We start from the raw sequence: 16,218 nt of genomic DNA on the forward strand, positions 1-16,218 counted from the left end.
CCTAAACAGTCATTTCTAGTTTTGCGTAATATTTCCGAAATGGGCTTGAAATAGTTTATAAAGTGTAATCCTAGAATAAGTGGATTACGTCGACTAAATTAATATATTTTGTAATTATACTGAATCAACTATAGTACATATGTATCTGAATACTAAATAAGATAAAATGTAAACAAGAACTGCTTTTAAAGGAATGATCGCCATGTGATGTCAGCATAAGACCAGTTATCGGCTAAACTGAAAGTTCGGGTAAATAGCACCCGACTATCCAAGATTTTTTATTTTTTTATTTTTATTTTTAAACTTTTAATCGTTTGTTTCGAATAAAGAAAAATAAGTTTGCTTGAAAACTTTATTAAGTATCTTTAAACATTAGCTGGAACGATCATTATTTACCACTGATTTACATCTTTGCACTTTCAGCAGTAGGGGGTGTGACGTAATAAGTTAAAAAATAGAATATTAGCTCTTTGTGATACGTTATTATATCCCTTCTTTGATTTGACAAATAATATCAATACATATTACATGCATAAACAAAGGGAATTCACTAAATTCCGAGAAAATCATAGCGCAGTTAAACGCCTGATTGTACAATTATGTATGGAATAGTCTACGATTTAGTGTATTATCGTATGATAACAAACGATTAATTTCATGAGGTTTGTTTATAAAATGTAACATAACCCCTTCAACCTTTAAACTAACCCCAAAAGGGGCATAATTTAAATTATATTTTGCACAGTATAAAATTAATATGTAGGATTTTACTATGTTATTATCACGAAGCCGATAACTGGTACTGTACAGTAAATTGTGAAAACTCGGCAAATTCGGGGTTTGCTAAAAAGCACAAAAACAAGATGTTTTTGGTTCTAAATAATGATATTACTAAAACCGATTTGGTTTGACTTTACCGATCGCGTCGCGTTCAACTCTTTCAGCTACGTCATACATAAACAATACCCGCACCTTAACCACAATTTTTTATTGGTGGATTCAGCTTACCGCTGATTGGCTGCTGGTTAACTAAGACTAAATTATGCACGGACAGAACAACAACATATCTGAGAATGAAAAATTCACATGGGTACTCGTGACTGTCGAAATTGGGCTATTTTTCGAAAGTGTACACTTGTGATAAAACAATACATACGGAACATATCATATATAGCTGTAGAAATTTTGGGTTAGTAAATGTAAAGCTACAGTGCATACAATACTTACATGTACAAAAAAACTTTACGGCAATTTGCCGCATATAAAAATAACGCTATATTTGAAAAAAATAATAATTCTTCATTTAGTTTACTACTGTTAATAATTGTATTTTACTTGCCCCAAACTTTCTCCTATTAAACAACCTTCTTCCGCACTCGGAAGGCGGATCAAGAACTGTATTTTTTATGTATGTAAACAAACCATTGTTCAATTATGGAGCTGGTGATCGGCGGTTCAGAGACAGGTAAAATAAAGAAATCTGCAGTAAATGGTTTGTGGATATTTTAGTATATATATATTACACCGAAAGTGATAGGGCAACAGAAGAGAAACGAATCGGACACTTGTCTAATGAAGACGCACATGTACAAACCCCCTTGCACTCTCCACTTCCGTATCGTTCTTTCACACCATCGTTCAATTCTTTTATTGACTGTCGATTGCCGATCGAAAGGTGTAGAAATCGAGGAATTCATATCTATCACTTCGACTGGCAAGTTAGTAGGTAATACATGTGCATATTACACATTTTCGGTATTTACATGAATTGAACGCTTAGCACATGCAACTTCTAAATATTATATTTTTTATAACGTCGTACTCTGGACCGTAGCTTGAGTTGAGGCTATGGTTTAACGCCCGTTTACAGAGAGAGAGAGAGAGAGAGAGAGAGAGAGAGAGAGAGAGAGAGAGAGAGAGAAAGAGAGAGAGAGAGAGAGAGAGAGTTTTGCACAGAATTTAAACATAGGATATAGTCGATTTTGAATGAATAATATTGGGGGGAAATGAACTGTTCTGAGAAATCCTTCAGCTCTGGCATTGCATAAGCATGTACTGATAACTCCGCCTAACTCAACCAATCATAAAGTTTTCACAACGGCGGCGTGTATAATTTATGCATGACGTAGCTGACAGAAAATGATCGTGACGCTATAGGAAAAGTCAAACCAAATCGGTTTTGATAATATAATCTAACAGGTGGATAAAAAAGAAGTTCACCATTTGAAGTATGTCAAGTGTTATCCGAAAATATCAAGAAATAAGGAAATACGAAAAGAAAACGTTTAACTTTAGCCGATAACTGGTACAGTGCCAGTATGTTTAAGTATATGTCGTTTCATCAAACACTTTGGACAGATTTAAACTATTTTATTATATTCAAGTAAAAAATATGAGTTTTGAAGTCCTGTGTAATGGTTAACCCTTTAAGTGAGAAAATCAGAGACACCAAATAAGAATTTTATAAAGTTATAAAATAGTATTAATACTCAAAACCGATTTACACACTGGATTTGCAATTTCAATTTTTCTTCAATTGGGCCAGCCTTTTACTGGCCAAATGAACGGTAATATAATAAAATTTGTATTTCCTCTTGTCAGTACAAAAAATACATGCCGTTGAAATATTGTTTCTTTTTTCTAGAGAACATACTTTGCAATGTTTAAAAAAATTAAACAAAAATAGTTTTTATTTCTTACTCTTTTTTTTCTAGGACACATTATTGAATATTAAAATTAGATGGGGGTTTACATCATAAATCTTTTCGAAATTGTTCAACAAATTCATACGACGACTCACTGGCGCCTTGAGTTGGGGAAATATTTGTGTTGGTATCAGGGGTGTCATAGCTATTTGTAGATCCGTTGTTTTCGTACACTCTAGCTGGAAGCTCATAGTTGCTGTTTATATGACGCTTTCTGTTTAAAATATTGCATAACTGACAATGTTTGTTACAAAAGACAAACATAAACACCGTCAATAAGAACACAGTCAATACACAGGTGATGGGAATGATGTAGACGATGTTTGAAGCAGCAGCACTACCCCGGGGTCCCGGGTCCTCGTCCCGTGTATCCGGCTTTACACTGAATGGATCCGGAGTCACAGAAGTCCTTTTGACTCGTTCGTTTGTTGTTACTATTTCTGTTGCTGACACCAGTGTGGATCCGGAAACGTCCGTTTCTGCAATTATTTGATGATAGTTTTTGTCAGTTTGGTAAACTAGACTGGACTATACGAAACATTTTAACAAGGCCTTGGACTTTCAGAAGGATGTAACTATCTATTTCTTGCGTCATAACAAATTAAAAATGATGCTGATTTCAACCGAAATATACACCGGTTGCGTAATCTCAGACAAATCGTGTTGCTTTTAAAAAGCCTTAGCTGATCATGAATGGCCAGCCATGAAACAGACAGGCTGATTGACACAGTTACAGCTCTTGTTAAAATGGTTCTGTGATCTCTTGTTAATAAGCTATTATGATTTTTTGTTTGCAGGGAAAGGCCGTTTTAAGTCGTCTTTTATCATTTAGAAGTGCTTCTTGTATTTACAATGTTAGCTTCATATAGTTTATTGTCTTCGAAAAAGTAATTTATTTGTATTTCAATGTGCGGATCTAGCATTTTTTCCAATGGTGGTGATGTGTTCAAATTTTGCTGGGGAGGGGGGGGGGGGAGGGGGGTTCGAGGTCTTTTTAGGTAATTTAACTGAACATTTAAGAATTTGATCTTTTTGTGGGGGTGGGTAAGGGGCTGTCTCCCGACACCCCTCTAGATTCGCACATGGTTTTAGTAATATCATCGCTTGTAAACAAATTAGAATCAATATTTTACAGATATAATTTTGCCTTTATAACAATGTATCAAAATAAGGAAAACTGATTAATTGCGCAATAAATGTACAATTTTAATTTAATGTTAGAAAGCATTTACGAAACCGGAATCAAAATCATTGTACTTAATGAAATTGTTTCCAGGTGGTTTTAAGTATTCGCTTAAAATAGTAACTACTTATTAAATAACTTGTTTTTAATAATCATTGCCTTTAATTAACTTGAGATCTGTACTCGAGAGAATTTCGGTATTTGGTCACCCCTCCTTTTCTCACAGGAAGAAAATGGGTGGATGAGGCATGGGAATTAAAATGCCTATATACGGACGGATAGGATACTGAAAAATTAAAATATCATTAAATCTGACATTTAAAAAAAATATTCAAAACAATATGTATCTAACATATCATAGATTTTTAACCTTTAGATATGTTCAATACATGACATATGTTGACTCAAATAAGCGTGTGTGTATAAAAAGTTAATTAATTAAAAACTTCAAATATTGTCATGTTTTAGAACTTTTAATGCCTTTTCTTTTATAGAGTGGGCATGTGCTTCATATTTTCCTCATGGTCTAAATAAGGTGTAATGGAAAACAAACCGATTTCAATCAGCAAACACGTGGAGAGATGACCCACTACACATTAAAAAGATCATTTTGTGTCCCAACAATTGAACGTTAACTTTCATAAAAATACATGTAATAAGTCCGTAAATTCGTGGCCAAGTCACACATAGTATTTAAAAAGCATTCTTCGTGGTGTCTGAATGGCTCAGTGGTTAGAGCACCAGATATAAACTATCCTTATTTTATGTTGTGGGTTCGATACCACCAAATTTTAGGGCAATATTTTTTTCTTATCTTTTTGTATGTATCAAAATTGAATATAGTCAGAAATTATGCTTTTGCAAACTTTTATTATAATATTTTTGAAAAGCTTTATTAGAAAAATATAAATTCAAAATTGTATTTTACAACTTAATAGAATGGGCATTTGCGCTATCTTATCCCCCATCTTTATTTATTTAATGTAAATAAGGTTACTCTTTGCAATATTATTCTATACAATCATGTACATATATAGACGTATTTCAATATCTATCTAATCAGTATGAGTTGCCTGATTCGTTGGTATTGTTTCATTGGCTTGTAATCTCTAGCATCTTACCGCTTCAATTTTTGTCTTACCTGTTGTCGGAAAACATATCTGAGTTGGAATTTTACAGGAAACACGGTTACATTTGCACGCGCCGAGCACACAGCGATGTCCAAAGTACAGAACCTTACAGGAGTGAGTACAGTTGTCACCATACAAACCTCTCGGGCATTCTTCAGTTACAAATAAAGACAAAATATGAAAAATACTGGGGGTTTTTTAATTTTCACCCACGAAATAGAAAATCCAACTAATAAAGTGGGTTTTGTTTTGGACGTGGTGTAAGTCCACATCTGGAAAGATTATATAATGAATAAGGAATCATTCTTTGAGTATTATGAGGTGATAATTTTGGTCGTGCGTGATCAAATCCAATAAAGCCCGAAGGGCTTTATGATAGATTTGATCACGCCCCGACCGAAATTATCACCTCATAATATTTAAAGAATGATTCCTTATAACTTATATTTATATAATCTTAGGCCATCGTACGATTAAATATTTAAATATAAATAAACCAACCCCGCTGGCGCCTCGATTTGGCGTCGTTTGTATTATGAGTTATATAGTACAAAATCGATACGTAGTGTTATCACAGGCAAATACACTGGATAATGTAAATATATCTTGATCAATTACATGTATGTCTTGCGGTTTATACATGCTTGCTTGCACTGTAGCTTCATTCTTTCAGGGGAAAAACCCATTTATTTAGTGTTTTCCCATTAAAATTTCAAAAAAAAATAATTTTCGCTTTGTCCACGGGATGAAGCGGAAAGAGAGGCAGGTGTAAATGTAGTTTGAGTTTATTACGGTATAAATTAAATGGTAGATATACTGCACAGTGGTTGGTGATGGTGCGATTTTGCCTTTTATCTTTGGAGAAAATCTTTGCAGACGTGAGCTTATATAATATATTACATTTAAGCATCTTAATGATTTCAAACAGAAGCTATTATAGTGCATCACATATATCAAAGCATTTCAATGATTACAATTGTTTCTCAGTAATGCTTCTCTATGACAGAGATTCATAAAAATGATCTTACATGTGAGTGAAACCATTATGTTTTTATGTGACAAATGAAGAAACATGGATTTGATTTGCAAAATCTAAATGTGAATTGATGGAAGTTTATAATTTTATTAAAATTTAATCCTTTTCATGCACGAAAAAAAAATTGTGCTATTTCGAACAGAGGCTTTGTGAAGAGAGGGTTTTCTGTTTTGTTTGTTTTGTTTTGTTTTTGTCTGTTTGTTTGTTTTTATTTGCTAAATAATTTGTATGTTATTACTTTATATACAAGCATTTTAAAAGGATTTAAAGGTACATGTACTTACTCGTACGTATATTCTTGATTTTATCCCATTTTTCTCCGACGCAGCAGGGTGGAAAGTTATATATACTAGTTAAATACAGATTCCAAAATTCAGAGAAATAAAAAGCATCATATTGTTATAAAATTGCTTATATTGAATACTCTTACCCGCCACAGTCCATATACACAAATACCAGTTTTGCTGCAATGATATAGAGAGGCCATTCAAACGACATTAGTGTTTTTTAAGCTATCTTTTTTAACAAAAGTCGTCCTCTTTGTCTTTTTCACAACAGAAATGCAATATTCGTTTTCGATTTCATATACATTAATGATATACATTTCCTGTTATTTTTAAAAATCTGATTAATCTTGCTGATAATTATAGCTAAAAACAAAAAAGGAATTGATTGATCTGTTTTAATCTATCATCGACTTTATTTCCTAAACAGTCATTTCTAGTTTTGCGCAATATTTCCGAAAGGGACTGGAAATAGTTTATAAAGTGTAATCCTAGAATAAGTGGATTACGTCGACTAAATTAATATATTTTGTAATTATACTGAATCAACTATAGTACATATGTAACTGAATACTAAATCAGATAAAATGTAATCAAGAACTCCTTTGAAAGGAATGATCGCCATGTAATGTCAGCATAAACTACTTTAATTTATGTTATGTCAAAAATACAACATGCATTAAACAGGATAAATAGCGCTATTTTGTTGCTTTTTTAAATAGCAAGGAAGAATTCAACTTTACGTTTAGTGGGCGAAGTAATTTTCCGAACGAAATTCCTACGCATGTAAAGAAAAACAAAACAGGATTTAAATAATTAAGTAACTACATAAATATTTTAGTAGCGTTTCTCGACATTAAAGATAGAAGGAAACACTAAACGAGCTTTCCCGGCTTTCTTCAAACCTTGTGCAGTGATCAAAGTATCCAAAATGTATACGATACATTATTATATCCCTTCTTTGATTTGACATATAATATCAATTATACATATTACATGCATAATCAAAGGGAATTCACTAAATTCCGAGAAATTCATAGCGCAGTTAAACGCCCGATTGTACAATTATGTATGGAATAGTCTACGATTTAGTGTGTTATCGTATGATAACAAACGATTAATTTCATGAGGTTTGTTTATAAAATGTAACATAACCCCTTCAACCTTTGAACTAACCCCAAAAGGGGCATAATTTAAATTATGTTTTGCACAGTATAAAATTAATATGTAGGATTTTACTATGTTATTATCACGAAGCCGATAACTGGTACTGTACAGTAAATTGTGAAAACTCGGCAAATTCGGGGTTTGCTAAATAGTTAAAAAACAAGATGTTTTTGGTTCTAAATAATATAATCTAACAGGTGGATAAAAAAGAAGTTCACCATTTGAAGTAGGTCAAGTGTTATCCGAAAATATCAAGAAATAAGGAAATACGAAAAGAAAACGTTTAATTTTAGCCGATTCCTGGTACAGTGCCAGTATGTTTAAGTATATGTCGTTTCATCAAACACTTTGGACAGATTTAAACTATTTTATTATATTCAAGTAAAAAATATGAGTTTTGAAGTCCTGTGTAATGGTTAACCCTTTAAGTGAGAAAATCACAGAGACACCAAATAAGAATTTTATAAAGTTAAAAAATAGTATTAATACTCAAAACCGATTTACACACTGGATTTGCAATTTCAATTTTTCTTCAAATGGGCCAGCTTTTTACTGGCCAAATGTACGGTAATATAATAAAATTTGTAATTCCTCTTGTCAGTACAAAAAATACATGCCGTTGAAATATTGTTTCTTTTTTCTAGAGAACATACTTTGCAATGTTTAAAAAAATTAAACAAAAATAGTTTTTATTTCTTACTCATTTTTTTCTAGCACATTATTGAATATTAAAATTAGATTGGGGTTTACATCATAAATCTTTTCGAAATTGTTCAACAAATTCATACGACGACTCACTGGCGCCTTGAGTTGGGGAAATATTTGTGTTGGTGTCAGGGGTGTCATAGCAATTTGTAGATCCGTTGTTTTCATACACTCTAGCTGGAAGCTCATAGTCGCTGTCTATATGACGCTTTTTGTGTAAAATATTGCATAATTGACAATGTTTGTTACAAAAGATAAAGCTTAACACCGTCAATAAGAACACAGTCAATACACAGGTGATGGGAATGATGTAGACGATGTATGAAGCAGCAGCACTACCCCGGGGTCCCGGGTCCTCGTCCCGTGTATCCGGCTTTACACTGAATGGATCCGGAGTCACGGATGTCCTTTTGACTCGATGGTTTCTTGTTACTTTTGCATTTGCATGCACCAATGTTGATACGGAGACGTCTGTTTCTGCAATGGTTAATTTAAGGATATCGATCACTGCTTCTATAATTTCATTTTTCTGCCTGTCTCGGTATGTACATTTAATAAAATGTATCTAAACAAGGAAATTAAATCTATCATGATCGCCTATAATTCACTTAATGAATGGAATGCAATATTTAACAAAATCGGAAATGCCTACTTTGAATCGCCTAAAAGATAACGTTATCGAATTTTTTTCTAAATTGAATCGTATTAATACCGATGATATTTTTTTAAAGTTCACATCGCATTTAAAAGATTTTGTAAGTTTTCCAAATATCAAAATAAGGTATTTGAACCTTAATAAATATTCATTAGATAGGTATCGCGTCTGTTTACTCAATTTGTTCAATCGCAATTTCTTGACCGTTTCCGGCAGAGCGTTGAAAAACCTCTCGAATGGTGTTTATTTTCAGAGCTATGTCAAAAAGGCCAAATAAGTAGCGATTTAAGTAAGTGTTTTTCCTGTTTATTTCGTTTCTTCTTACCTGTCTTCGGGGAGCATATTGATGGTGGAATGTTACAGGAATCACGAGTACAAGAACACCTCCCGAGCACACAGCGATGTCCAAAGTACGGTACCTCACATGTGCGAGTACAGTTATAACCATATAAACCTCTCGGACATTCTTGAGATAAAAATAAAAAAGATATAAAAATCTAATTTTTTTCTTGCAAACCCTTAACTTTAAAACCAAGCAAACCAAAACACTTTGCTGAGTTGGTATGTACACAGCTGCGGTTTTGAGGTTGTCATACCGCAGCCAATTAACCAATAAAACCAATAATTAATTATATAATTGGATATGCTACATGTCTCTCTGACGCAGGTACTAGGAAGCTAAAATAAATATCAAGGTCAAAAAGAAGAGTTTTTCTTCACAAAAACGTATATTTAAGTATTTTCTGAACAAGAGTTTTCTTTTTGATCGGGTAAGTTACTGGTAATGTTAGAAACCATGACGAGTATTCAGTAAGATGTATATAAATCATGTAAGCGACAAAATGCAATTTTGGATTAAAGAAAATGTCTTTACAGAAGATTTAGTCCAGTCAATATCAAAAAGCCCCAGGCAGAATCAAACACATGATCAGCGGTTGGTTCACAATCCCTATATTATAAAAAAAAAATTGAAATAAAACCGCCAACTTGTGGCATAGTGTCTTTAAAATTATAAGTCTAGGTTTTTGCGAGGTACAATTCTAATATAAAGACTATTAAATCTTTTTAAAACTACTCACTTGTACATATCTGCTTGCTTTCATCTATTTTTTCTCCGACGCAACAAGGGGGAAAGTTAAATATACTGTTGAATCAGAAAGAGATTCAATGTAGAATAATGATTCAAAAAAAAAAATTAATTGATTTACATATTATCGTATACACATTTCATGATCTTACCCGTCACAATCCATATAAACCAAAGGTAGTTCTGTTGTTAGAAAACAATAACGCATCACAAACGTCATCAGTCCCTTCATTCTACTTTTTACATTTTCTGTTTTGCTTTTCATAACGAAATTGCAATTAAGTTGATTTCTCAGTTAATAAATTCAATGAATTTCCTGTCAAATTTAAAAATGAAAATAATTATCTTCCTGATGATAAATATAGTTAAAATATTAACAGGATTACTTGATTGAATCTAAACTGTTGTTAAAAGTTATCCTCATTTTTATAAATTTTCTGAAAATCACAAACACGTGTTAAAGGGGAAGGAAAGTTAAAATATATATTTTATTAACATCAATAAAGTGGTTTAAATTATCACATTAGTCATGCTGCTTTGAAAATTAACTTCATTATTAAGTTTCAATGCACATTTGAAGTTAGAGCGAGTATTATGATTTGATAATACTGATGCTATGTTGAAAAAAAAACAAACCGGAAAAGATGGTGTGACGTTATATATCAAAGTTCAATAGCAGCCCCCAGAGCGGGGGGAAATTTAAATTAAGCGATCGATTTTCTTGATTAATACAAAGTTCCAGAGTTTTCCATGAAAAAATCGATTTACAACTAAAGTAGATGATACTTAATCGATTTATCGTACATATTTGTAGCTTCCTTCCCCTATTAGTTTTAAGAACTGTTGTGGATTATATAATTTACTCTCTCTCTCTCATTCCAAATTGAACACAGAAACTCTTTTTTTCAGTAGCATGTTAAACCTAAAAAAGAAGCATACATGTATATGCATAAACGTAAGCAAAGGAAGATATTCTGAGCTAAACGATTGCATATCTACCCCCAAATACTAATCAGGCATCTCAGTATGTGTGTATTTAAAATTTTGATGAGGTAAATTCACAGATGCTTGTGGACAGAACCAACCACCCAATCTCACCCCCAATTATCTAGACTTATTTAGATTATATAGAAGGACAATTAAAAAAAAAATAGAGGAAAGCCCCAGGGGTCTAGATACATGTACATGTATTTTTTTTTGGGGGGGGGGGGTTGGAAGGGGTAGGGTGGTCGGGTCTGTCCTCAAGCACATATAGGTACATGTAAACTAACTCTGAAAAGACTGTATACTCATCTGGTAAACAATTAAATGCAATATCTTGAAATTACAGGTGAAAATGAAGCTGTAGTTGCATTGGGTAACTATATTTTCCTAAATCATCATCATGACAAACTTAACACACACAAAACAAAACAAAATATGTAGGAAATTTTACCCATCTCGAAATTAAATATCCAATAAAAATCTACATTTTAAACAGATACAATAAAGTTGTTATTTTAATCTTAATGAAATCCTTACAACAAATTAAAATTTTCCAAATACAAGCATGCTGTCGTATTAAAATTTGGCACGTTTTATGTAACTATGTGACGCTGTAGAGGTAAATTATTAGGGATAAATTTACCCACTTACAATTTACTACTAACATAAGACAGTAGAACTTTGAAAACCATACTGATAATGAATATGTTGCATTGCAATTTAGCCCCAACACAAGACAACATCTCTGCAATTCCGAAGCTTTAACGAACGATACAGATAATGATACAATTATTTGGTGTAAAATTCACGAAAAAAATCGAAAAAAACGAAAAAAATCACAAAATTTTCACGAACTCACTCGAATTTAACAGATAAAGTTGAAATTTTATACAATTATACATAACTAGTATTAACAGAACCTGGATAATGACATGTTGGGGTAATACAATGTTTACTATAAATAATTTTATGAAGGCACTGGTCCCTTCTTGTGATAATTATCTTTTAAATTTTTACCCCTAGACACATAACATCTAAGCATAAAATTAAGATTGTATCTTTTCACAATGCTTCCATCATCATCATGATTTGACTTGTTCTTGCATTTATTTTTTCAATGAAAAGATGTACATACATGTACTTTACAACAGTAAGTCCCAATGTTTGATGAAATTACAAAGCGATACGTAAATGTTTGCATTCCTGGTAGAGTGTTTCTTAGAAATACATCCACAAGACTTAGTTTCTAAATGAATGGGTATTATGAACAAAGAGGGGTAGGGGGTCTAGTTTTTGTTTTAATACATGTACCACCACAAAATGTTCTTTTCTTACTTAATACTACAATATTTTAAAATTTACACGTTTAAAATATTTAGAAAGGGATACATGACCATAATAATTGTAAACCTCGCAAAAATTATCATATACATGTATGTCAGATTTGACGAATATAACATTAAAATAACAAAAAGATTTGCAGCATATTGTAGTACATGTAACATCATGATGTACATGTATATTCCTATGTTAAATTTGAACCCTTTGTGGGCCCCGTATAGGCCTGCCGGGGGTTGCATATGGAACAATTTAGGATCTACACTACCTGAGGATGCTTGCATTGGAATATCACAAATCATTAAGAAGAAGATTTTTTAACATTTTTCTCTTTAGATGAGCGATGTGGTTAATGGGTCTCTTATTTATTTTAAGAAAGATTATATATAAGATAATAACAATTAAAACATTGGTTGGAGAGTTAAATATTAAATAAGTCAGAGGAAACATGCAACAACGTGCTAATCAAAAAGCTGTATAAACCCGGAAACTTCCAAATTATATGTAATTAAACAAACTTAGCACTTTCACAATAGAAGTTATGCTAATGGTTTTAATAATCATATTTTTTTCGTTATCTAAATTATTTATTTTTTCAACGTAAGAGTTATCGATCATTCCATAAGTCGGGAAGACTTTAGTTATCGTTCCATGTTTGTTAACTCTCCTTTATTGGTAACCTTTAGGCATGTTCACGAAAGTTTCCTAAGATATAACCTAAGTGTGTTCCTATGATATGACTTAGGAAAATAATTAGGAACATCCTAAGATCAACTTAGGGCAGGTCTTTAGATCTAGCTCGACGGTAACTTAGGAACATCTTAAGTGAGGATATCCTAACCTTCTACAACCATTCTTATTTTTCACATTTATTCATACAAATCGAATTTGAGAGACTTGTGCAGGGATAAATCATAAAACATGTTCCCAGAGAAAATTGTACGTGTCAGTAGTTAACACAAAGGGCCTAAAACTAGTAATTTTAACGTATACATTTTTAAAAATTTACATTTACTTAAATATATATCAACTTAGTTAAAAATACAAAAAAAAAAAACACAACCAAACAAACAAACAATATAAAACAAAACAAAAACGAAAAAAAAAATTAAACAGCACCCCCAGAAATCAAAATAACTGATTTTTTTCGATGAAAATATTATCAGGACAGAGTTGGCTTATAAGCAAGTAATTATTTAAACAACACGTGTCCATTGACTGTAAATTAACATTTGGTAATCTTGTCATTCAAGTATGTGTTATACATAAATTAAAGATGAGCTTTTCATAGAATTTAACGTTACATGTAGAAACACAACCAATTTCCCTTTAATCTGCTTTATATAGAATACACGATAGTAAATAAGAAATAAGTTGTAATATATCTAGAAAATTAATATTTTTTATACGGTTTATTCAACATTACGATTTTTTCTTGATTATTTTCAGAATGAAGTGAGAAAAATTCGAATGATCACGCATGGCTTATATAAACCGATGTCCTACAGAGGGTCCCTCTCCAATTTATATTGATAAAATGAACGTACATGTATAATGGAATAAATGGCTATGCCCCTCGATTAGGAATAATATGTTTGTCGGAAATACTGGAACTGTAGAAAATATTATTTTATTCTACCGGTCTTAAGAAAAAGCTTCACAACAGCCCCAATATCCCCCAAACGTTATTTTATAGCCTTAGGATGGTCTTAGGACAAGGTAAGTGATGTCCTAAAGTTAGGACAAAGTTATGGCTTTTCCTAAATTTAGGAGAGCTTCGAGAAACAGACTTAAGACTAAGACGTATCCTAAGATGTACTTAGGACGAGCCATAGTCCTAAGATACATTCGTGAACATGCCTGCTGGTTATTACGGTCTAGGTGTTTCGTTTGAAGGTTTTTCGACTTTCGGTCGAAGAAAAAAACTATTATAATTGTTTTCTGATATTTTATTAGGGCTTTTTTTAGTTTCGATCAAAAATACATATTGTTCTCGCCTTTTTAGGGTCTTCCGTTTTCAACGGAAGACCCTCTTGTTATTCTATTGGTTTTTTTAGGGTCTTCCGTTTTCAACGGAAGACCCTCTTGTTATTCTTCGGTTTCTTTTTATTATTAGGGTTCTCCGTTTTCAAAGGAAGACCCTCTTGTTATTCTTCGGTTTCTTTTTATTATTATACTTTTTATTTTTTTTTCTGACTCCTTCTCGGCTTTATAACTCAAAAAGTTTACAACCGATTTTGACGAAACTTTCAGAGATTATGTGCATTTATTATACCTCAAAGTTTGTGAAGTTTCTTTGACAACGCCGTTTTTACGTTACGTCATTTTTAAAATTTTCAAAAAGTCATTTTGTCCGCAGCGTTTCTCAAAAACGCTTTAAGATAGAGGCTTGAAATTTTCAATGCTTATAATTTAATCTATTTACCTCTGTAATAAGGCTGGAAATGAAAATCTGTCACTTCCGGTCGAAACCGGAAGTGAAACAAATTTTTCGAAAAAATGAATTTTCTGATCAAATCAAAAATGAATATGTGTTTTGTAGAGCTTATTAAGCTGAATCTAACACTGAAAACCGTTTTAAAATCGGACGATACATTACAGAGATATCGGGGTTTAAAAATTGATTTTTCCGGAAATTTTGATTCCGCGTCCTTGGTTTAAAAAATAGCGTAATGTTCAAAGTTATATTAACTCGTACCAAAATAATTGTTAAGTCGTACTTGAACGCATTCGGATTTTTTTTGTTTAGTCGTTCTTGAAATCAGAAATTTTTTTGTTATGTCGTACTTAAAATCATTCGGATTTTGTTAAGTCGTACCAGGAATAATTAGATTTTTTCATCTTTTTATTTTAGTTACTCTTGTCATTGGTTTAAGAGCTCTGCTTCTTACAGGAACTTCCAGCTTTACTTCCGACATTAACGGAAGACCCACTCGTTGCTTTGCAACGAGCTTTGCTCTAGTTTATTTTTATTTTTCTGGGCATTTTTTGTCAGCGATTTTTTTTAAAACTGGAAGAATTAATGATCCAATTATGAAACAGTCTTGCAGCCAATCTGTCAATCTATGGAATGTAAGGTTTTGGACTTCCGGTTCCGGTACTTCCGGGTTTTGCAAAGAAAATTGGAAAAATAAATGGAACGCAATATTTTGTTTAATTTTTTAGTCAGAAGGTTCAAATCTTAGAATTATATGTATCTGGTCTAGCCGTATAAAATTGTAAGCGTAAAAAATGTTGTATATCTTACCTTTTTGAGATATAAGGCTTTAAACTTTAGAAAAAGGGGGTGTGTGAAAAAAAACAAAAGAAAATGCAAATGACCTAAAAAAGTTTATTTGTAGCCAAGGCATTTTTAAGATAAAAGAAGTTATTTACATATATTCTAAGTTTCAGTAAAAAAATGTTGACTACTTCTGGTTGTATAGGTCGAATAAAAATCGTCTATGGGAATTTCAGTGTAAACTAAATTCAGGCGTCGTTCGTTTTCTCAAAAAAGTTTTTAAGTAAATGTTATAAAATTTCATTTGTATAATGACACACATAATCTGCAGACCGGAAAAAGTTTTGGGTAGACAAATTGAAAAAAAATAAGGGGTCTTCATTCAAAACAGCCCTTTCTGTAACTTTTTTTTAATTTTTCATCCGAATTTAAAAACCTTTCCGGTTTATAGTTCAGAGTAAACAGTACAATATCATGGGCACCCCTGCAAATATGTTCGGAATGTTTTCTTTATCGTTGTTTGTAATAAATCCAGAGGTCCTCGAATGAAAGTTCACGATACTTCATCGAGATTTGTTCAGTTCCTGTGAAATTTCGAGCGGAAGTATCAGTGTTCGGATAATATTCTCAAAATACGCAAGTACTGGTCGTTTTTCATATCAAATCCTACTTTAGTTTATGTTCAAATATGAAAATCTTTTAAGATGTATGTCTTAATTCACCA

General features: G+C 32.1%; 2 protein-coding genes across 2 annotated transcripts; both read right to left on the reverse strand.

Moving 5' to 3' along the window:
* Nucleotides 1-1,915: 1,915 nt before the first annotated feature.
* On the reverse strand, nt 1,916-6,656 carry LOC128183018 (uncharacterized). Its single transcript, XM_052851803.1, has 4 exons — nt 6,485-6,656; nt 6,339-6,403; nt 5,030-5,170; nt 1,916-3,184 (listed from the first exon to the last, which is right to left on the reverse strand). Exons 1-4 carry the CDS (start codon nt 6,550-6,552, stop codon nt 2,754-2,756), a joined length of 705 nt encoding a protein of 234 aa, XP_052707763.1. The 5' UTR covers nt 6,553-6,656; the 3' UTR covers nt 1,916-2,753.
* Nucleotides 6,657-7,802: 1,146 nt separating this feature from the next.
* On the reverse strand, nt 7,803-10,274 carry LOC128185574 (uncharacterized). The gene is made up of 4 exons (XM_052855154.1): nt 10,105-10,274; nt 9,945-10,009; nt 9,191-9,331; nt 7,803-8,687 (listed from the first exon to the last, which is right to left on the reverse strand). The coding sequence occupies exons 1-4, from the start codon at nt 10,215-10,217 to the stop codon at nt 8,257-8,259; spliced, it is 750 nt and encodes a 249-aa protein (XP_052711114.1). The 5' UTR covers nt 10,218-10,274; the 3' UTR covers nt 7,803-8,256.
* Nucleotides 10,275-16,218: the final 5,944 nt, after the last annotated feature.

Source organism: Crassostrea angulata, chromosome 5 (assembly GCF_025612915.1).
Source record: "Crassostrea angulata isolate pt1a10 chromosome 5, ASM2561291v2, whole genome shotgun sequence".
Lineage (NCBI taxonomy): Eukaryota > Metazoa > Mollusca > Bivalvia > Ostreida > Ostreidae > Magallana > Magallana angulata.

Excerpts from the sequence above, each read along its gene's own strand:
- LOC128185574 (XM_052855154.1), bottom strand. The coding sequence starts at position 10,217 with ATGAAAAGCAAAACAGAAAATGTAAAAAGTAGAATGAAGGGACTGATG. Across the intron at positions 10,010-10,104 it reads GTTTATATGGATTGTGACGG|TATATTTAACTTTCCCCCTT; the intron begins GTAAGATCATGA and ends CTGATTCAACAG. Across the intron at positions 9,332-9,944 it reads AAGCAAGCAGATATGTACAA|AATGTCCGAGAGGTTTATAT; the intron begins GTGAGTAGTTTT and ends TTTTATCTCAAG.
- LOC128183018 (XM_052851803.1), bottom strand. The coding sequence starts at position 6,552 with ATGTCGTTTGAATGGCCTCTCTATATCATTGCAGCAAAACTGGTATTT. Across the intron at positions 5,171-6,338 it reads AATCAAGAATATACGTACGA|AATGCCCGAGAGGTTTGTAT; the intron begins GTAAGTACATGT and ends TTGTAACTGAAG. Across the intron at positions 3,185-5,029 it reads GATATGTTTTCCGACAACAG|AAACGGACGTTTCCGGATCC; the intron begins GTAAGACAAAAA and ends AAATAATTGCAG.